This window comes from Saccopteryx bilineata, chromosome 4 (genome assembly GCF_036850765.1).
Source record: "Saccopteryx bilineata isolate mSacBil1 chromosome 4, mSacBil1_pri_phased_curated, whole genome shotgun sequence".
Classification (NCBI taxonomy): domain Eukaryota; kingdom Metazoa; phylum Chordata; class Mammalia; order Chiroptera; family Emballonuridae; genus Saccopteryx; species Saccopteryx bilineata.
In genome coordinates, this window is record NC_089493.1 from 190,536,798 (window position 1) to 190,559,539 (window position 22,742).

The window sequence follows — 22,742 nt, forward strand, 5'->3', positions numbered from 1 at the left end:
ATGGTTTCTGCTTTCTGCTCCTCCCTCCCTTCTCTCTCTCTCTCTCTCTCTGTCTCCTCTCTCTAAAATGAATAAATAAAATTATAAATAAATAAATAAAAATAATTTAGCCTGACTTGCAGTGGCACAGTGGGTAAAAGCATCGACCTGGAACACTGAGGTCACTGGTTTGAAACCCCGGGCTTCCCTGGTCAAAGCACATATGGGAGTTGATGCTTCCTGCTCCTCCCCCTTCTCTCTCTCTCTCTCTCTCTCTCTCTCTCTCTGTCTTCTCTCTCTCAAATGAATAAATAAAATCTATAAATAAATGAATAAAAATAAATATTTTGCCCATTTGAACTGGGCTGAAATTTTTTATCCTTGAGTTGTAAGATTTATTTGTTTGTTTATTCTGGATACAGATTTTTATCAGAGATATATTTTGCAAATATGTTTTCTTCTAGTCTGTGCCTGGACTAGGAGAAAATTTCATTTTCTTAAATGTGTCTTTTCAAACACAAAAGCTGTTAGTTTTGACCGCTTATGTAAGCAATTCTTTTTCTTTTATAGTTTCTGCTTTTTTATGACACTAACTCTGTGAGGAAAGCTGGGTCAGTCATAGGAAACCAAGATGGGAAAATCAAGGCCAAGGGAGTCCAGGGGACTTGGCTCGGATTACAGAAACTTGTGGTGGTAGAGCCTGGGAATAACGCTCGGAAACTCTCAGCCTCGAGATCTACACGACTCCCAACGTCCCGGATCGTCTTCATGGCCTCCTGAGTGGTGCTGGGCTAATCCTCTCCGTCTTCTTCTCTTCCTCCTTCCCTCCCTCAGTCGAAAGACCAGCCAGATTATGGGATGTATTCCCGGATCTCCTCGTCCCCTACCCACAGCCTCTACGTCTTCGTGAGAAACTTCGTGTGCAGAATCGGGGAAGACGCTGAGCTCTTCATGTCTCTTTATGACCCCAACAAGCAAACCGTCATCAGGTAGGCGCACGGCTCTCTCTCTATGTCAGGACTGCCTGGCTTCTCTGCCGCCGCAGGCTGGGAACTGGCGGAGCACAGGGCGTCTTCTCTTTCCCTTTCCGTCATCGCTTGTGGAGAAGCTTTCACCCAGAGGAGAAACTGAGCCTGAGAACATGAAATAACTTCTTTTAGGGCGCGGAAGTCAGGCGGAAGTATGACTTACCACCAAGTTTTTCCCAGAGTAGGGTGATGGCGACAAGGTTTTGTAAAATAGTTTTGATGGCTGGGAAACAACCAGAAAGAACAAGATTCCAAAAGGTAGTAGTACTAGCATCGGCTAGAATAAAAATAACTACTTTTAAAATGGGAAATGAGCGGTGACAACTCTGTATCCTCCACGGCAGCCACAGTCTAAGACCGTGGGCGCTGGGTTCACATCCTGGCATCACCGTTTGTCCTTTCTTAGCCTCGGGCAGGTAAGTCCTTCTTCTCAGCTCCAAGATTTCCATGTGCAGAATACGAATGCCAACCTCACAGAATCACTTCTTTCAAGCTTTTAATGAGAAAAGTCTCATGAAGCCCAGGGCCTAGCCGATGCTACCTGTGCTCCGGCTGGAAGTGGCTATGGTTATTACTACTTTAATTCATTGTTCTTGAGAACGAAGGAAGTGAGGTAATGCATTGTTCTTGAGAACGAAGGAAGTGAGGGAACTTGTCGGTGCCTCACCTTTGGGACCCTCAGGGACAGACTTTGGCATACCTCTGGCCCCCATTGCTGTTCCCCTGGCCTCTGCTTGTGGCTCAGACAATCCTTCCTCCCAGGTGACTACTGCCTGTTCCCTTTAGTAGGGTTTTGGGCCGACACGTGGTCCTATACCTGAGGCCCTGGTTTATGCATTAGAATAGAGCTAGAGCACGATCTTCTGTGTTTATGGAGAAAGTGGTGTCCTCCCAGCTTGGACATTGTGATGATGAAATGAGATCACGTACAGTACCTAGTGAATATGGTGCTCAGGAAGTAATGGCTCTCTTGGAGACACCTGTGGAACATGGACGGGCTGTCCATCTAAGAAGTCTGAACTGAGGTCTGTACATGATCTCATTGAACTCTCATGGCTCTGTGCCATTTGGGTGACAACATGAGACCCAAGGAAGTCAAGTGACTTTCCCACAGTCACACATTTTTATAAATGATAGAGCCTGAAATGTCTACCCAGGTCTACCTGGCTCTAAAGACAAGGTAGTTCTCTTGTTAGTCTGTCACCAAGGCACCTTTCCCTAAGAGTAACATCCAATATTCTGAAGGGTTTCAGCACTGTTATGGTGGAAAGTTATTCTTCGTAGCAAACCCAAATCCCTAATGTTAGAGAGCCAGCCCCGCCCACCTGGCTAGGCCTCGGTGGACACTGCAAACGAGCGGGCTTGCGCCCTAGGAACTGGTCTTGCCATGGCCCATGTGCCCGTCTCCTTGCTGTTCCCGTCAGCTGCTCCCCGGGCACCTGTGACAAAGGTCCTGGAAGCATCAATAGGACCGTCCCTGCCTCTTAGAAAACGTGAGGACTCCTCATGGCCGAAAGGGCAAGGGTGCTGGCCTACTGACCCACCTAAGGGATAGATGGCCTGGACCAGCTCTGGGGAGAGAGGCAACGGGTCAGCAAGATGGCAGCTCCGTTCCCTGGTGCGTCACACGGATGCTGTGCTCAATGGGGCATGCCTGGGAGACGCCTCGGACAGTGCGAGAGACACGGGGAGGTCCTCAGGACAGTGAGGGACAAGGGAGAGGAGGACAAAGGGGGCATAAGCCGAACAAGTAGAAAGCAAAGAAAGAAGGGAAGAAGCACGATCCCAGGCACAGGGGACCTGGGACGCCCTGGCTACATACGTCAGTCTGACTGCCCATTCCCTGAGAAACACTCTTCCCCACTCCTGCCTGCCCTGATCAGTGTTGGCAAACAGTGGGCCACGGGCAAGTTCAGGCATCCTCAGTGTGGCTCAGATAGGATTTGGGGGGGATTTGGCTGAGACGGACCTTTCAGTGTGGGGATGCGACAGGACCAGAGCCCAGAGGGTGCCTGAGGAGACCCGGTTTGGAAGATTCACGGTAAATGTGTATAAGGGGGGCGGGGGGGGGGGGGGAATAAAGCAGTGACTCAGGCATCAGGCCAGTGGCAAGGATATTTCTAAAATGAGCTAGCAGGGGAGTTGGCACGGTTCTTCCCCGCTCTCTGAAGAGGGTGTCGTGTGGAGGAGGTCCCACCTGCCTCAGTGCCAGGCGGGCCCTCCGGATTTACCGCTCAGATCTTCCTGGGCCAGGATGGATGGGGCCAGCTCAGCCCTCCAAATTGCTTTTCTTATTTATGATTCTATTTCCCCTAGAAGAAATTGCTGGGGCCCGCTGTTTCGAACTAGCAGGGTAGTTCTCTGTGGGGCTTGCTACATGTAATGAAAGGTCCTGGGAAATACCCGTGTATTTCACTGTGACAGTTCAGAAATAACCATGAGGAAATAACTTAAAAATTAGGGTTGGGTGGGGGGGATGGAGCCTTCCTGGCTAGTTTGCTGCAGATTTCACTAAATTTTTAAAATCTTACTGGGGGAAAAAAAATGGTGAATTGAATTTGATTGAGTTTTAACCATTGATTAACCCGGAGTGGTGTTCATTTGATATCAGTTCCATTTCCCCCTTAAACTTTGCTGGGATTACTCTCATTAATCTTCTAGGGGTGAGAGGAGAGAGGAACAAGACACCGGCCAGAACAAATCTCTGCAAAGAAAGCAATTGCCCTTAACTTTGCTGAATTCTCATCCTGCCTTCCTGGGGTGACTTGGTATTTGAGCTTTATCTTGCTTCTTCCTAATTCAAGATAACGAGCATTTATTTAGCACCAACTATATGCTCCTGGGTGGCATGGAAAACCTAACGACTTAACTCGGTGAACTGTACCCAGCTTCTCCTAAGTTAAAGAAGTGCTAGCTAGCCTGTCTTCTCGGCCCATGCAGGGTGGCGTATGGCTGCTTGAAGATGTGAAATGATTAATGATCCTATATCAGAACCATATGACTGCCTCTCAGAAGACCCTTAAGTGGTTTTCAGTTGGCCATATAGCATCAAGCCAAAATCCTTGAATGGCCTACAAGACCTACATGGTCTGGCCTTTCTCTCTAATTTTTCTCTTATCGTTTTCCCCTGGGATCTGGTTTTTATTCTATTTTATTATTATATATTTATACATATGTTTCCAAGCATATATATTTTTGTTGATTTGACAGAGAGGAAGGGAAAGAGAGAGAGAGAGAGAGAGAGAGAAGCATCAACTCATTGTCTGCTTCGCACATGTGCCCTGACTTTGGCTCGAGCCAGCGCCCCTGGGATTGAGCCGGCGACCCCGGGATTGAACCAGAGACCTCAGCGCTCTGGGGCACCACTTTATCCACTGCACTGCCAGCCAGGGCTGGGATCTGCTTTTCAGATGCATTCATTTCATCCTGCGTCGGGGCACTTGCACTCCTGCCTGCTTTGCCTGAAAAACTTCCCTTCTCCCACTCTTTTGTGGTGACCAACTTTATTTACATGTCAGGTCCTCAACAAAGACGCGCCGGACCTCGCAGACTAGGCCTGGCTCTACAGATACACATTCTCGCTACATCCCAACCACTGTTGGTATACCATATACCACAGTTGCATACAAACAGTTGTGATGACCCCCTTTAATTAACTACTTAAGTGCATCTCAGATAATGGCTATGGCGATGTTTCATTTAAGGAAACAGTCCTACCTCCAAGGGGTAATTTAAAATAATTCGAATCTTGACTCAGTCTCAAAGGGAAGTGGGATGGTAAGGGAAGGGTGAATACATTCTTTTTTGGGGGGAGGGGAGGGGTTGCATTAAAAAAAAAGTTTATTTAGTGCAAAACAGTTCAATTGTGACAGAGCATGGCTGTGAAAACAGCCAAGTACACCCTCCACGAATGGCCAATTGTACTAAAATCCTTTCCCCCTCATTTCTGCCCTCAGTAACCCCACAGAGAATGTGCTGTTCTTCAAAACTCTCAGGCAGCGGGCCCACTTTGCCTAGCTGGTGTGGGAGGGAGAGAGGCTGTGACTGCACACACGGCCGTCATGCTCTGCCCTGCTAGTCTAGCGTCTGTCCCCTTGCCGGGACTGTCACCTTTTGGAGGGAGGGCCCACGTCTGTCTCCAACACGACTGTGTTCCCAGCGGCCAGTAGGGTGTGGGGCCGGCAGCAGGGGCGTGGTGAGTATTGTTACTGAATGGATGAACCCCGGGGAGTAACGGGTGGCCACTTCTCTCCCCACAGCGAGAACTACCTGGTGCGATGGGGCAGCAAGGGCTTCCCGAAGGAGATCGAGATGATCAACAACCTGAAGGTGGTCTTCACGGTGGGTGTGCACTGTCTCTCGTCACCGTGGCCCGGCCGTTGGTCCGGAAGGGGTGCGGCTTCCACGCAGAGCCGTGTTCCGTGCTTTCTGCAGAACTCCGGAGCCGCTGACGGGCCTGTGTGCCCTGTGGGAGCTGTTGAGAACAGGAGTCTTCTTCCTCTCTCTCTCTTCTTGCTGTCTTCCCTCTTTCCCACTCGCCTGCCCACAGAGAACACGTGCAGAGCGCTGTGTGAACAAGCACCCACCTCTCCCAGCCACCATCTCGGTGACCTGGGCACAGCAGCGAGGCTGCTTCTCTGGTGAATTCATGGCTAAGCCGAGTTCCTTTGAGTGGTTCAGACCTACAAACCTTTCTCAAATATGTCGGGGAAACCCAAAGTTCTTCCTAGAACATCGACCGCCTTGGTAACTTCTGAACATAAGTCTTAGACGCCTAAGGAGGTTACAAGTCATCCCTCTTCAACACCAGGACTCCCAGGGCAAGGCGTAGGTAGGTATGTTGAAATCAGTTATTTGGTTGATTTATTTTAGGTTCTTTAGCTTCTAGAAAGAAGAAACAGTGGAAAGAAGGAAAGAAGGGTTATTTTTTGCAGTCTCCACGCTTGTCCTGTTTCCATGAGGTCCTCAGGCTGTACCCTCAAAACACCCAAGGGTGTCCATGGTGTCGGCAGGCCCCCCTGGGAGAAGGTCTGCGAGATTGTTTTACTGCGTTACCTGAGCTAGCAAGGGAAATGACTGAAGAGGAGCCGGGGAGGGAGCTGGGCATTGACCACACTGATGAGTTTGATCCAGGAATGTCCGACATGCTAAATTAACCTACCTTGCTCTACAATACTTTTCCAGTTCCAGCCCATTAAACGCAATGTCTAATGTTATGTCTCAATTAGACAGGAGTGCGGCTGATTTATTTTGTTTATCATCCCCTAAAAAAAAAAAAAAAATGGGCCAGAGGAATAGGATCATAGGTCCTAATTGCTTGGACAAAGTTTTCTTGGCTCATAGAAATGTGCCTGAGTCCTGCTTATCTATTATTAGTTAGGAGGAGGAGCCTATTTATTTTCTTGAGAAACAGGAGAGTCCCCGGGGGCTTCCTGATTAAACCTGGAGACAGATGTTGCATAAGAGGCAGAGGGACAGGGAATCAATCAGCGGTTCATTTCGCAGAGAGCCGACTCATGATGTAAACACGCGGGAAAGGGCATCGGTAAATTTGTGTCGCTCGGTATTAATGGGATCCCGCCTTCGCGGAATCCTGCCTGCACCCCCAGCTCTTCCTGCCACAGCAAATGCACTTGAGGGACCCTGGCTGACTGGGTCAGAAGACCGAAGCTTCCCTCTCTTTAAAATGACGGGAGTCTTCCTTTCGGGGCTAGCTTGCTAGGTCACGGTGGCCTAGCTTCCTTTATTGAACGGAGGGCTATTCAGCGAGTACCTGCAGGTGTCAGCGCCCTGCCAGTTGCTGGGGCTGCGGCGCTGAGTAAGCTGCTCTCACGGTGTGATGAGGGGAATTCAGAAAGTAAGTAAATAAATAAAGAAGGGGAATGTCAGAAGGCAATCTAGGCAATGTGGATAATTAAAACAGGGTGATGTGATGGTGTCTGACTGGGAGTTACTTTCGGTCAGGCATCGAGGTGATGCCCGAGTCAGAGATGAGATGAGACTTGGCAGGCATGTGCCTCGCTGGCCTTATTCGTCTTGTCTCTGGACATTAGCTCTTTCCAGTTTCCTCTTTGGGGCAAGCCTGAGGAGCTGGCACGTGGGTCAGGCCGATGGCAGACTTGACCTCTGTCCGCTTTACAAGCACTCACCCCCTCGGCCCTGTAGGAGGAGAGCGTCACATACCACGGGGCTCCCAAAGACCTTGCCGAGTTTGGGGGTCACTGCCAGTGCATGGGAAATGAGACCGAACAACAGGAGTACTAATGGATTAGGAAATCGGGTGACATGGGTTTTAAGTTCCATTGCCCTGCCTCAACGTCCCCAACACATCTGTGTTTTTAAGGCCAAAATAAAATGATTGGGAGACACCACAGATCGGAACACAGTTTTGAATGAGCTTTGCCCCGTTCACACGTCCTTCAGAGAAAACCCGTGCTCAGGCCTTTTGTTGTGCCTACAATAACATGGTTCGTTTCCCGTGCCAAGGGTCTCTGATGAGGCAGCTCTCAGAGGTCTGGTCTTCCTCTGAGCAAAGAGAAGAGGAGTGGCGTGGGGGCTTCCCTAGGGACCTTAGAGGTCTAGCTAGTGCAGGGGTCCCCAAACTACGGCCCCTGAGGCCATTTATCTGGCCCCCGCTGCACTTCTGGAAGGGGCACCTCTTTCATTGGTGGTCAGTGAGAGGAGCATAGTTCCCATTGAAATACTGGTCAGTTTGTTGATTTAAATTTACTTGTTCTTTATTTTAAATATTGTATTTGTTCCCGTTTTGTTTTTTACTTTAAAATAAGATATGTGCAGTGTGCATAGGGATTTGTTCATAGTTTTTTTGTTTGTTTGTTTGTTTTGTATTTTTCTGAAGCTAGAAACTGGAGAGACAGTCAGACAGACTCCCGCATGCACTCGACCAGGATCCACCCGGCACGCCCACCACGGGCGATGCTCTGCCCACCAGGGGGCGATGCTCTGCCCCTCGGGGCATCGCTCTGCTGTGACCAGAGCCACTCTAGCGCCTGGGGCAGAGGCCAAGGAGCCATCCCCAGCGCCCGGGCCATCTTTGCTCCAATGGAGCCTTGGCTGCGGGAGGGGAAGAGAGAGACAGAGAGGAAGGAGGAGGGGGAAGGTGGAGAAGCAAATGGGCGCTTCTCCTATGTGCCCTGGCCAGGAATCGAACCCTGGTCCCCTGCACGCCAGGCCAACGCTCTACCGCTGAGCCAACCGGCCAGGGCCCATAGTTTTTTTTTATAGTCTGACCCTCCAACGGTCTGAGGGACAGTGAACTGGCCCCCTGTGTAAAAAGTTTGGGGACCCCTGGTCTAGTGCATTAGCTGCTAGGGCTGCCATTACAAACTACCACAGAATGGATGGCTTAAATAACAGAAACTTACTTACTGACAGTTCTGGAGGCTGGACGTCCAAGATCAAGGTGTCCGCAGGGTGGTTTGCTTCAGAGGCCTCTCTCCTTGGCTTGCAGATGGCCATGTACTCCCCGTGTCTTCACACAGCCTTCCGTCTGCGTGTCCATGTCCTAATCTCCTCTTCTTCTAAAGCAGGGGTCCCCAAACTTTTTACACAGGGGGCCAGTTCACTGTCCCTCAGACTGTTGGAGGGCCAGACTATAAAAAAAATATGAACAAATCCCTGTGCACATTGCACATATCTTATTTTAAAGTAAAAAAACAAAATGGGAACAAATACAATATTTAAAATAAAGAATGAGTAAATTTAAATCAACAAACTGACCAGTATTTCAGTGGGAACTATGCTCCTCTCACTGACCACCAATGAAAGAGGTGCCCCTTCTGGAAGTGCGGTGGGGGCCGGATAAATGGCCTCAGGGAGCCGCATGCGGCCTGCGGGCCATAGTATGGGGACCCCTGTTCTAAAGGCATATCGGATTAGGGCATACCCTATTGACCTCGTATTAGCTTGATCACCTTATTTTTTGTTTGTTTCTTTAACAGACTGATTTTTTTTTTAACAGACTGATTTTTTAAATTAAATCTGTGAATTAGTCACCTGTTTCCAAATACAGTCTCTTTCTGGGTACTGGGGGATTATAACTCCAGCATATGAATTTGAGGGGCACAAAATTTAACCCATAACCTCTGGGAAGAAACCTTGCAGGTGCCGGGGCCCCTGCGGCTCTGGATTGCCTCTGAAAGACACCAGTCAAAGCGGTGGGAAGTCTAATGGCAGAAGAGAAGCAATTAGGGACGAAGGTCATTATAAAGGAAGCAAGCCTTGAGCCCTAAGGATGGAAAGGCTTTGGCGGTGTAGAGGGGTGAGCGGTGCGCGTTTGAGGCGGAGGTGCGGACAGGGGGCTTAGGAAGAAAGATCCCGAGTTGAAAGTGAGCATTGTATGTTTGCAGAGCAGTAAAGCAATCTTTGTGATAAAACCAGAGTCCGAGCAGAGAGTAGTGGGGGCTCAGTTGGATGGAACAGCTGGAAATATATCATGTCTAGGACTTTTTATGTTGGCAGTAAAAAGAGATTAGCACTAATGAGGTAGGAAATAGTGAACGGGTAACATTGTTGCGGTGGGGGGGGGGAGAAATGAAATAATGAAGGTGACTTCTAAAGATGGGCTTGTAGGGGACTTTAGGTGGATGGGAGGGAGGAGTCGGGCAGGCCAGGGAAGAGGCTAGTCAACCATTTCTCTGAATCTGAGATAACTGGGATCTCAAACTTAGTTGCCCATGGGGCAAGGCAGGGAATGCAACTGCGTGGAGGGCCTTCCTTGGCCTGAAAGCCCCCTTATTCCTTACTTCCCCTCCCGGCCCAGCCCGGAGCAAGTGTCCATTCCTCCGGCCAGTGAAAGGACAGCGTGTGTCAGTCAGCATTCTCCAGAGAAACGGAACCAATAGTATACGGGGGCAGGTGGGTTTATTTTAAGGATCTGGCTCATGTGATTATGGGGTTGGCCAGTTTGAGATCTGTAAGGCTGGCGAGCAGGCTGGAAACTCAGGCAGGATTTCTACAGGGAAGTCTCGAGGCAGAATTCCTGCTCCTCTAGGAAACCTCAGTATTTGCTTTTAAGGGCTTCAACTAATTGGACAAGGCCCACCTATATTATGGAAGGTAATTTTTTTTTTTAACCTAAAGTCAACTGACTGTAGTGGCTAAGCAGACCTACAAAGTAGCCTCACAGCAATGTTTAGTGTTTGACCTAGCAACTAGGCACCATAGTCTAGCCAAGTGAATGCATACAATTTAACCATTTAGCCCCCAAGGAAGAAGGCAGGGACCACGCTGGGGCCATGTGTTGTCCCTTAGACTCTCTCCCCTTTTCCTCCCACACCAGCCACCGTGAGAGGCTGGGGTTGACTTCTTTACCCCAAGCCCTGGCTCTGATGTGAGCTGACAGGCCGTACCCAGTGCATATGGCTGCACGATGCTTAACTTGGATTAATTCGGAGAAGAAGCAGCTATTCCCTCGTGAGGCCAGTGTTCTTTCTCTGCTCTGACGCTGACAGCATGCCTTGATGTTCTTTCTCCGGCTGACTCCAGCTGGAAGGGGGCCCCAGGAACACTGATGCTTTTAGTTTTGGGCAGGGCTGTCGGATGCTGAGGTGGTCCAGGTGGGTCTTCCTCCTGCATGCCTTGCTGATGGTGAGAAAGATGTATTGTGGTAGTTAGACTTACAGACTTTGGTGTCAGAGTGACTAGACAGTGTCTCCAAGGACTAAAGGCACAACCTTGGGGAAGCTTCTTATCTTCTTGTGTCTCAGTTTCCCCGTCTATAAAATGGGAATGCAATAATAGTATCCACTTCTGAAAACTGTGAAGGACCAAAGAAGATGCTGACACGAGCCATTTGGCATGTGAAGGAGACATTCTTGCAGTTGACCGGTTACAGCATCCTCCTGGGCACTGCGTGAGTGCGTGCCCCTGTCCCCCTTGAAGTCAGCATGCTCACACAGCTTGCTTTGGCCCCTGAAGTGTAAGCCAAAGCGACGTGTAGCTCTTGTGGCTGGAATGCTTTAAGTGCCAGTAAATGGTTTGCTGTGTTTCCTCGCCCCTGCGGAGGGAAGCCTGGAAGCACCTGTGTGACAAGATCATCCATCACGCAGGGACCTTGTGTAAAGAAGTCAGGGAAGCGGAGTCCCCGCCCATCTGCACTGAACCTGCAGTCCGAGCCAGAGGAAACTTCTGTGTGTCATGAGCTCTGAGATATTGGTGTCACAACCACCCAACCCTGAGTGATATACATACATTCGATGCATAGTCAATGGGACCCTGGGATTTCCCCCTCTTTCCCTATCCTTCTCCTTGAGAGGGGCGGAGCAGTGATGAAATGGATGGAGTCTTTTGTGGCAAATGCTATTTTGGGAGTGCGTCGGCAGGCATATGGGGAATCCTGCCCATAGAAAGGACATTGCACATCTATCCTTCTCTTGCTGTCCGATTGAGGTGGAAGAATTGGGACTGAACACCAGAGCCCTACCATCCAGTTAGTTTCCTTTCCAACACTCGCTTTTCTCGTCTGTGAAATGGGTGTGAGAGCTTGGTTTTCTACCCTAGGACCCGCTGTCTGATTAGTGCCGAGCACGTCCTCCGGAACTTATGACCGCTTCGTTTCCTTTTCTATTTTTTTTTCATCAGACGCTCGGTGTGTAAACTGTTCCTTTCCTGCCTTACAGGATCTCGGAAACAAAGACCTCAACAGGGATAAAATTTACCTGATTTGTCAAATAGTCCGAGTTGGGAAGATGGATCTCAAGGATACTAACACCAAGAAGTGCACGCAGGGGCTGAGGCGGCCCTTCGGGGTGGCAGGTAACGACGCCCCGGCACCCATGAACTTTTACTGGAGCGCACACGGGGAAACGGCTGCATTTAAAGAGGATTTCCTTCCCTCTCCTTCTTGCCGCTCCCCAACCACAAAAATGTTTATGCCATACAGCCCCTAATGCCACATGTTTGGTGACCAAATCGAAATAATTGGTGACTCAGTCCAGATTTATGATGGAGGCAGTGAATGATGGGGTCCTGGCATCTGGGGCGGAGCGGCGGGACCAGGGCGCCCTGTGAGCAGGGGCCGCCTTGGCGCGCCGGCGCAGGGAGAAAGGAAGGACAGTACAGTGGGGATCTAATTACGAGAAGCAGATCATTAGAAAAAACAACACTCAGCACTGGAAATGCAGTTACACGGAGTGACTCACCCGCCGCACGTCTGAATTCCAGATGGAAGTGGACGTTTGGAGAGCTAGCCTGACCCCACGGGGCTGCTGGGGAGCAGCGCCCCCTGTCGGTTTCCCTCCGAGCCTGCGCTCTCGCACGGTGTCCAAGTCTTCATTCTTCTTGTCCCATTTTAAGGCTTTTGTTATATTTGACTGTAACTTATACTGTTATTTACCTAATAGATTTTCTTTTCATTAACCCACTTTACTTAAACCAAAGCATTTTTTTTTCTTTAAGAAAACAAATAGCTGTGGACACAGCAATTGAATATGCTATATCTTTTTATTAGATTCAAATATAAATTTATTTTTATCTTATTAAAATATAAATTTCAAGTCGTGTACCATCTATGATCCGTGTGGACCATGTCTACACCCGATGTTCAGGTTCCTCACTTCAGACTGTTCTAATCTATAGTCACAAACCAGCTGGCTCTCAACTAGTCTCTGGCCCTGCTTGCAGAGTAGTGGAGTGGAAGGGGTTAGCTTAGGCTGAGCTAGCTGTTTTTTGTTTGTTTGTTTTTTATCCTGGCATTATTGCTAGCTAGCTAGGTGATCCTGGGCAAGCAATTTCCCTGGGGTCTTAGCGTCATTATCTGAAAAATGAGAGACTTGGACCTGGTTGGTCCGTGATCTGCTTTAAAATGCTCTGATTCCATCTGAGGGACAGTCCTGACATCACAGTGCTCCTGTCAAGGCAGTGAGGGTTTGTCAGCCTTACCTCGAAACGTACGTCTGTCCCTCAGCTGTGGTCTGCTCTCTCCTTTGGTTTCAGGTGACAGCAGTCTGGTATAAGAGGAAAGGTTCAGGGGTAGATTGCTTCAGGCATAGCTGGATCCAGGAACTCAAATGAATTTACCCCTCTCTATCTCTCAGCTCCTATGTCCTCTTATTCTGAAGATGGCTTTCTACTTAAGCTGGCAAAATACTGGCTAGCTGTTCCAAGCTTGCAGCCTACCAGTTTAGTAATCTGGCGGAAAGAGGCGCCTTTCAGCAGAAACCTCAGGAGCTTAAACAGAGTCGCATGGTCATCTCCAGAGCACTCACTCTGGCCAGGAGGGTGTGGTCCTCTGGTCACCCGGGTCCTCTGAGTAACTCTGGAGCCAGAGGGAGATTGCTCTGCCCAGCCCCTGCTCCCTGGCAAGGGCCCAGTGTGAGACTCAGAGAGAGTAGAGGTCGTTCAGGGTCACATAACACTCTCCGCTCCTCTCTCTGCTCCCTAGTCCCTGGCTGATTGTTACTCAAGCAATTTTAGCAGCTCCCTGACCAGGGCCTGCAGGGTTTGAGGGACATGATGTTACTGGGGTTTTCGCTCTACTTGACTAGCTTTTCTCGGCCCCCACCCACCCACACCCCCAACATTGCTGTATCCCTGCTCTAACGCAGGAGTTCTTCACCTTGGTTCTATGGACTATTAGTGACTGATTGAAGGAGAACTTTCTGAGGATCTGGGGTCCCCCTAGAATTGCAGGGTTCAAGGCTCCTATAGTTATGTGTCTGCGCCTCTGAGCACGTTTATGAAAAGAAGGCGACTAGACTTCATTGGGTTCTCAGACCCCACAGCCAGCCACCACTCTCAGGTTTTGTTAGGCACAGTAGACATGCAATACAGAGGTGTCAAATCCAAAACTAACTGCTTAATTCCAAAGTCACTACCCTGACTCTTCTTGGCATCTGCTAAACCACATCATCTTGGCTGGTTCCCCGGCCCGCTGAGCCCTAGCCCCCTTTGCCCAGAGGTTAGCCAGCTGCTGCGTGTATGGACACTCACGGTCTGTGCGCCGTCTGGTGCTGGCTTGCTGGCCGTCCGAGACTTTCCTGACCCAGCCTTCTGCCCTACAGTCTCATCCCATCGCCACCCCTTCCCAGGTGCAGGAGGACCTAAACCGCCCCTTTCTCTTCTTCTTCTAGTTATGGATATAACAGACATCATCAAGGGGAAGGCAGAGAGCGACGAAGAGAAGCAGCACTTCATTCCTTTTCACCCGTGAGAGATTTCTCCATTGGTTTCTGTTTTCTTAAACCACCCCCTTCATCACTGAGGGCCGCTTGAAAGCGGGGTGGGCCGGTTCTCTGCGTCGGTGACATGACATCCAGGTGGGGCCACCCAAAAGGAGGGCAGGATGAGAACGACAGTCTCGGGGGCCAGGGCACCTGAAAAAGAACCAGCTTTTTACCCATTCATTCATCAGCTGTTGTTTATTCAGCAGACTTTGATGGAAGGCTGGCAGAGGGCTGGGCGCTGTGCGGGCATGGGGGACGGAGTGGTGAACAAGAGAGATGTGGCCCTGCCTTCACGAGCTTATATTTAGACGGGGGATGAAACAGATAAACAACCAAAGATGAACGCACTGGTTACAGGTGTGACAGGGACCTCAGAACTGAGAAGCAGCAGCCACACAGGCACATATGACAGGGAACCCTAACCTGGATCTCATGGGTGACGTGTCCATGGCTGGAGAGAGGGGCTGGGGTGCAGGGTAAATGTCCTTTCCCTGCTCTCAAAGATGCCTGGGAGAACACGGGACTCCCAGTCTGAGAACGTCGTCCTTCCTTTGTCCTCCCCCCAGGGACGGACCAAGAAGGATGGTGGTCTGTCACACAGGCAGTGAGGTCAGCGACTCTGGTAGAGGAGCAGTCAAGTCTTTGCCACACTGCTGAGCTAATAACCCATTTAAGGGCTTGGGAATCCTTCCTTCTTAAGAGTCTTCCCAGGAGTAAAGAATGGCCTCTTCTGGTGGTACTGATGGGTATTCCCAAATTTCAGAGCCATGTTGCTTTGTGAGAAAGAGCCCTGTGCTTCTGGGGGACATATGTGCTCTCTGCAGTGGCACAGGTGGGCCCCCTTTCCACCCGAGGAGTAGGGAGGGTCTGGACAACTTCCTGGAGCATGTGGAACCACAAGATGGGGACCGCATGAGGGCCTCCTGTGAGCATTTGGTGCTCTCTTTTCCTTTCCAGGGTGACAGCTGAGAATGACTTTCTACACAGTCTGCTGGGCAAAGTCACGACCTTCAAGGGAGACAGTGGAGGGCAAGGTACGGTGCCAAGTCACCAAGTGGACCGGGCCTGACCCAGGCTGGGGACCCGTTGGTTCTTCAACAGACAAATCAAAATTCTGAACCCTGAGAAAAACAGCCTTCTTTCCAGACAGACCATTGCAGAGAAAGGGAGCATGTGAGCTATAGAAATGGCAAGCACATCTCCTGGAGCTGGGAGGCATGTCCCAGTGCCCAAAGGCAGGGAGGAACTCATGTATCCCGACTGTCTTTTATATGACAGGCACTTGAATATGTTTCCTTATTTGATTTCGTCCTCCCCACTGTTCTGGGAGATAGATGGGGTCGCCCCCACTTTACAAAGGTTGGGCTTAGGAAGGCGGGATCCCTGACAGAAGCTGGCACTGCTAAAAGCAGCCAGGGGGATGCCAACCTGGAGATGTCTGCTTCCAGTATTCTCCTGCAGAAAGAGACCGAGGGAGAGCTGGTGGGAGGGAGGGCGGACAGAATACCTCGAAGAAGTTGGTTCTTCATGGCGAGCCTTCCCCCTTCCAGGCCTCTGGGTGACCATGAAGATGCTCGTGGGTGACACCATTCAGATCCGCAAGGACTACCCACACCTGGTGGACAGGACCACTGTGGTAGCCAGGAAGCTGGGCTTCCCAGAGATCATCATGCCAGGTCTGGCCCTTCCCCGGGGCGGGCAGTGGTCCGGCTGGTTGAATCCTTTCTTTTTACAGAATCAACTCCTTCCTTTTCTACTGCTTTATTCTATCTAATCCTCCCTGAAAGTAACCGCTGGAAACAATTTTTGTATTATATAGAAATCGTCTTGGCCCTGGCCGGTTGGCTCAGTGGTAGAGCGTCGGCCTGGCATGCAGAAGTCCCGGGTTCGATTCCCGGCCAGGGCATACAGGAGAAGCGCCCATCTGCTTCTCCACCCCTCCCCCTCTCCTTCCTCTCTGTCTCTCTCTTCCCCTCCCGCAGCCAAGGCTCCATTGGAGCAAAGATGGCCTGGGCGCTGGGGATGGCTCCTTGGCCTCTGCCCCAGGCACTAGAGTGGCTCTGGTCGCGGCAGAGCGACGCCCCAGAGGGGCAGAGCATCGCCCCCTGGTGGGCAGAGCGTCGCCCCCTGGTGGGCGTGCCGGGTGGATCCTGGTCGGGCGCATGCGGGAGTCTGACTGTCTCTCCCCGTTTCCAGCTTCAGAAAAAAAAAAAAAGAAATTGTCTTTACGTTCACAAAATGAACACAAACACATAAATATACACATGCACTTTCCCCTCACAAATGGGATTGTACTTTATATGCTTTGTATACTGTTACTTTATGTACTGTATATGGTGTTCTGCAACTTGGTTCATCACTCAATAATTTATCATGGTCATCCTTCCTCCTTTACTACATATAGACTAAGTCCATTCTTTTGGGGAGAAGAATATGGTCGTTCTCTTAAATTTTTAAACTATCTTTGTATTACCGAAGGACTCCATGCTCATAAAATGTTCGAATCGCTCAAAAGGGTATAAAGTGAAACATTAAAAGCTCCCTCAGATCCCCTTCGTCTCCAGAAGTAACCACGACTATTAACATTTTCCAAATGTGCATGGAATAGAAGGAAAACAACTGAGATTATATACAGTCCTTTTGAAGCTTCCCTTTTTGTCTTAAACCCATGTCTTGGACTTGTGTCCACACCGGTCCTCACTAACCGTCCCGTTCCTTTGCCAGTTTCGTGGTGGCCCACTGGGGGCCAGCACTGTAAATTTGTCCATGCATGCTTCCCCTGAGGCCTCAATAGCTAGTGATTCCCCTTGGGAGTTTCAGTTCTTCTTGCCCCCATTCCTGAAGACCCTTCTCACATCGTCCCTGACCCCGTCCGTGTTCCTTGGACACGTGAAGAGTCACTCCGCTCCCATACAGTGAAAGATCTGTAAATGTCCATGGTGGTTGTGACTGGGCCAAGATCTGTTCAGTGGAGCTTTTCTTTGCCTTCCCAGAAGGTGTCACTAGAGGATGCAAATTAAATGATTTTAACGGAGAGAAATGCAAGTCCAGTTTTGACTCTCCTATGGCCCTCGCTTTGCAACTGACTTCCTAGCGTCCCTTCGTCCCCCTGGTTACCTACTTCTCCAGCCTCCCTGAGGAGGTGAAGCGCCTCTTCCACGCAGTTCTGATTTCAGATTCATTAGCAGACATCAAGGAGGGGGGGGGGGGGGCGCAGCCGCTCACTCCCCCATCCTTCTCGCCCGGTAGTCTATGTGTCTCTCCAGCTGCACAGACTCCAGCTCTTATCTCTGTCTCCCTCTGCCTCAGGGGACGTCAGAAACGACATCTACATCACTCTCCTCCAAGGCGACTTTGACAAGTACAACAAGACCACACAGAGGAACGTGGAAGTGATCATGTGTGTGTGCGCGGAGGATGGCAAAACGTTGTCTGTAAGGAACCCTGCTGTTGCTCTGGGTGACAAGGCCCCCCTTGGGTGACTCTGCTCACAGGGACCTGCTTTTCCCACCCCCGATTCTGCTCCCGAAATGCCAGCTGCCTCTGGGATGGTGTTGAGTGATGTGATCTACACCTCGGAGCCTGGTTAGCACAGGAGCCTGTAATAAGACTTGTGTTGTTATTTCTTTGCACCAAAGCAGTTTTTCAGCATCTATCCCTTTCCTTCCATGACCCCATTTTCTTCTCTTATTTTTTTCCTTTTTCTTTTTGCTTGGCTTCACCTCCTAGGTTAGTTTTTTGCAGTTAAAATGATGTTCTCATTGGAACATGAGCTGGTTTATGTGGGCAAAGTTCATGGCAAGACAAAGGATCAATACAGAGCCTTGGGCTGGTGGAGACTCAGGATGTGCTCAAAACAGACATTCCCAAAGGTTCCTCTAACTCCCCGCGCTCGGCCAGAAATTCTGGTGGAAAGCCTTTTTTTGTAAATTGGTCTCCAGAGGGCCAGCACAGCCTTGTCAGGAATGCAAAGCACATCGCTATAAATATTTATACAGCATATGTCCTGTACAATATTTGTCCTGTGTGTTTACATTTATTTACTTATATTTCCTGTAAGATTGTCAGCAGTTGTGTCCAGCGTGTGGGAGGGTTTTGCGTCTCAATTTCTCCTTCCGGAAAACTTAGCCGAAAACAAGAGAATCACTCAAAGGAAGTTTCAGCTGCGTGGGCAAGTATTCCTCTTAGGTGGTCAGAGAGCACAGTAGGAGGGGGGCAGGAGCATTGCTAAGTCATCTGCTGCAGCCTGAGGCGGGGGGCACAGGCAGATGCTGCTCTCAGTAACTAGCCTTACGCAGACATCACAGCATGCCAAGCGCTGTGATCAGGGTGAGGCACCACCGCTGTTAACCCCCATGAGTGTGGTCTCAGCCCCTGTTGGCTGAAACAGCTTTCCCAGGGTCAGGACCTCAGCATAAGGCAGAGGGGAGTTTTGATTCCAGGTTTCCAGCCCTCTGAAACTCCCCACTTATCATGCCTATACATTTAAAAACCAATCCAATTCATTTCTCATCTTTTTTTTTTTTTTTTTTTTTCCTGAAGCTAGAAACAGGGAGGCAGTCAGACAGACTCCTGCATGCGCCTGACCGGGATCCACCCGGCACGCCCACCAGCGGGCGATGCTCTGCCCCTCCGGGGCGTCGCTCTGTTGCGACCAGAGCCACTGTAGCGCTTGAGGCAGAGGCCATGGAGCCATCCCCAGCACCCGGGCCATCTTTGTTCCAATGGAGCCTTGGCTGTGGGAGAGGAAGAGAGACAGAGAGGAAGGAGAGGGGGAGGGGAGGAGAAGCAGATGGGCACTTCTCCTGTGTGCCCTGGCCAGGAATCGAACCCAGGACCTCCACAGCCAGGCCGACACTCTACCACTGAGCCAACTGGCCAGGGCCCATTTCTCATCTTTAAGCAAGGCTAATAACAAATTCTGTCAAATTCTGGGGAGATTCACGATTTTTTTTAATTATTGATTTTTTTTTTTTTTTTAGAAAGACAGAGAGAGAAAGCATAAGGGGGGGGGGTAGTGGGAAGCATCAACTTGTTATATAGTTTCCTCGCGTATGTATATGCCTTGACCTGGCAAGCCCAGGGTTTCCAACCGGTGACCTTAGTGTTCTAGGTCGACACTTTATCCACTGTGCCACCACAGGTCAGGCTTTTTTTTTTTTTTTTTTTTTAATTTTAACGAAATCCCCACCATTGCCTTTTTGTTGATAAAGACTGGCCCTCGTTAATTAATATAGAGTTGAGCAACATCCGAGCGTTCAACTCGTCCTCTTTTTGTGGGATTCTGAAACTTGACTGAAAAATAAAAGCAGTGAGAGACCCCGTGCTCACAGGAACGCAAAGGAAGCACAGAGCGTTTTCCTCTGCGAGGGAATTTGCATTTCACAAATGTGTAGGCCATGGCTTTGAAGTTATTTTTATCCAGCTACCTGTCAGAGAAACTTCTAAACCTCGGCTTCATTTTGTAAAAAAAAACACCGATGCACTCACCTTCCGCGTTCGCCGAGGGCCAATGAGAGGAAACAGTTAACAGGAAAGCAGGACTCTCCTCTCGTCCCTGGACCATCCTGGGTCCCGCCTGGAGGCCTACCCCACCCGCTGAACCTGCGCACTGATCACACGCCAGTGTACGAGCAGGTGCGCCGGGGGCTGGAGTGGAGAGGAAACTGTAGGTCGTGGTGATAATTTGCAGTTTCATCTATTAGGGAAGTTATGGGGGAGTTCAGTTGACTGACTATTGAAAATTGCTGAGGAAGCCTGTGGGAGGCTTTCCTTTCTCTCTTCGCAGAAATAAATATTACTGCCTAATTAAGTGTCAGGCAGCACACTTAAACACGGAAACCCTCCTGCCTGATGCTGATGGGCTCCGGTGGGAGCAGCCCCTTTGAGGGATATCGGCTTCTCCTCCGGCTCCAGGGGCACACTGCCCTTGGCAAAGCGGGACCAGGGGACAGAGGACGTTATATTTGTCCTTGGCCCATGCCGGGGTCTCGGCGACCTTGCTCAGGAAGGGCCATAGCAGAGTAGCTAACGGGGTGGGCTCTGGGATCGAACAGACAGGGTTCAAATCCAAGCCTCTCCAATGAGCTGTGTGATCTTGGGCAAGTTTATTTGTCTATAAAAGAGAAACAAGCATCTCTTTCTCATGGGGTTGCAGGTTAAGCAAAATAAGGCATCTGGTATGCAGTAAATACTCTGTAACAGGAACGAAGATAGCATTAAAAAAAAGGCAGACCTACGACACAGTGAAGCCCCGGACAGGAATCGATGGGGCTTCAAACGTGCAGCTCACGGCGGATGCCTGGAGCAAGTTCACAGAGAATCAGAAAGGCTGGGATGCCAGGCTGAGAACGCTCTGCTGCTCTGAGACCCGCTAGCTTGCGGTGGCAGAGGTGGGGCATGGGGGGGCAGTGTGGTACAGTGGTTAAGACGATGTCCTCCGGAGCCGGGCAGCCGGGCTCAAAGCCCAGCTCAGCCCAGATTAGCAGGACGACCTTGAACAAGTTATGTAATCTCTCTGTACCTAAGATGCTGTGTCTGACAGTGAGACCAGCCAGTGCCACCTTCCTCTTGTGAATATCAAATGAGGTAAATCTACACAATAGGTGTTCGTTGTAGTTAACCATCTTTACTCTAAAGCAGTGGTTCTCAACCTTTCTAATGCCGTGACCCCGCAATACAGTTCCTCATGTTGCGGTGACCCCAAACCAAAAAATAATTTTGGTGGCTACTTCATAACTGTAATTTTGCTACAGTTATGATTTGGAGTGTAAATACCTGCTATGCATTATGTATTTTCCGATGGCTTTAGGCGACCCCGCCGGGGTCACGACCCACAGGTTGAGAACCGCTGCTCTAAAGGTAAGAGTGGTCTCCAGGCTTGATTCCTGTCTCGTGGCTGCTGATCGGCCTCTCCCCATGACGCGGCCTTGTCGTGTAACACACTTCCTGGCTCCCCAAGTGCGCGTTCACACCTGTAGTGTCGTTTGTGCCTCGGGTGCGGGGGCGTGTGTGCCGAGCCTGCCTTTCCTCCTGCTGAAGTGTGTCTGCCAAGCCCAAGTCAGCATTAAAGCCTGCAGGCTTCCTGATCCCTGCTCCGCTGAACTGAAGCCAACCAGAAGCTCCCAACTGTTAACTGGGGGCCGCGGGGGGCAGGCAATGAGGAGTACCACTGATCGGGCTTACTTGACACAGATACGAATCTTTATATTTTCCCTAAAACGGGGCCCAGTCCCCGATCACCATGCTCTCCGGACACACGTGGTGACGTACACTTCACCCCTGCCACGCTGAGGGTCTTGGGCCTTTCTCAGCACCACGCTGAGTCTTTTCTCTCGCCCGAGGCAGTCAGAAGTTTTCATCCTCAGGACGGTTTTGTGGGATTCAGCTGCCTGCCCTACAGCAGTTGGACTTTCCCCAGGGATGGATGTACATATTTGCAGATTTTATGAGCTCGAAGGGATTCACAGAAACTCTAGGCCCATCAATGTCACTAGATATACATCTTTGGAGGCAGGAAGGCATCTGGGCTGTTCTAGAAGGAACCACTGGACGAAGAGTAGAGGGTCTGAGACGTAGTCCCAGCTCTGCCACTTTTGGGGCAAGTGACTGAACCTCTCAGGGCCTCAGTTTACTCAGTTGTGAGATGGGCACAATGCCGGGAATCACCAGAGGGGGGGTTATGGGGAAGAAGCGAGGTCGTGCATGGGACGGGCATAGCATGACGCTCGACCAGAAGCACCCTGAATGGTTAGGAACACCTCGGCAGCGTGCTGCCGGTGTGCTGCCTGGGGCGTTCTGGTAGGCTTCATCCCAGTGAAAACCCGGAGAGAGTCGTGTGCCTTGCCTTACTTCCAGTTCACTGGTTTATCCATTTCGGTTTTTTTTAAGAGGTAAGCTCTGAAAGGATACTATATCGTTATTTTCAAATAAATTCCATCTGGCTGCTGAATCATCAACTGAGCTCATTCTTTCCCCGTAGCTCAGACGTGAAGAGGGAGCTTCCGCGAGAGGGGCAGGGCTGTCCTTCCCGCAGGCTAATTTGGTTCACACCAGGGGTCTCGGCCTGCCCACATGTGGCCGGCATCGGTCATTCAACCTTGGGCGGGGGGGGGGGAGCAGTTGGTGTCAAGGATCTATTAGAGAATCTGATAGAATCTGGCGAGAGGCATGGGATCTCTCTCTGTAAAAAAAGTGCCCCGAGGCACATGGTTTTGCAATCTTCGGGTTTGGAGCTACAGGACCAATCCCCACATCTCCAAGTCTTTTCAGACTTGAGGTTAAAATGTGCTGGTCTGGTATTAAAAACACACTTAGGCCCATTCTGGGCAATCCTAGCTCAGATCATTTTATTTTTTGGTGGCCAAATAGCTAGAATGAAGAGACAAAGAACTAGGGGCTGGCATATTCTATTAGAAGGTAATTCCTTGTTACATGGAGGGTGATTTTTATGGCGAAGAATAAACATCCTCTGCAGGTGCCCTGGTTCTGTGCTCACTCCGTTCAGAATGTCCTTCCGCATTTCTGCTCAGAGCCTACTTGGGGGCCTTCT

The 22,742-nt window shown here is 50.1% G+C and overlaps 1 protein-coding gene across 2 annotated transcripts in view; it reads left to right on the forward strand.

Moving 5' to 3' along the window:
* The window catches only part of DOCK2 (dedicator of cytokinesis 2), a 395,036-nt gene that overhangs the window by 39,416 nt on the left and 332,878 nt on the right, over positions 1–22,742 (forward strand). For both annotated transcript variants that reach the window (XM_066273230.1, XM_066273231.1), the window contains exons 8-14: positions 814–968; positions 5,267–5,348; positions 11,648–11,783; positions 14,099–14,174; positions 15,149–15,225; positions 15,742–15,867; positions 17,501–17,625. In XM_066273230.1, coding sequence (XP_066129327.1) covers positions 814–968; positions 5,267–5,348; positions 11,648–11,783; positions 14,099–14,174; positions 15,149–15,225; positions 15,742–15,867; positions 17,501–17,625 — 777 coding nt within the window. The remainder of the gene's footprint in view (positions 1–813; positions 969–5,266; positions 5,349–11,647; positions 11,784–14,098; positions 14,175–15,148; positions 15,226–15,741; positions 15,868–17,500; positions 17,626–22,742) is intronic.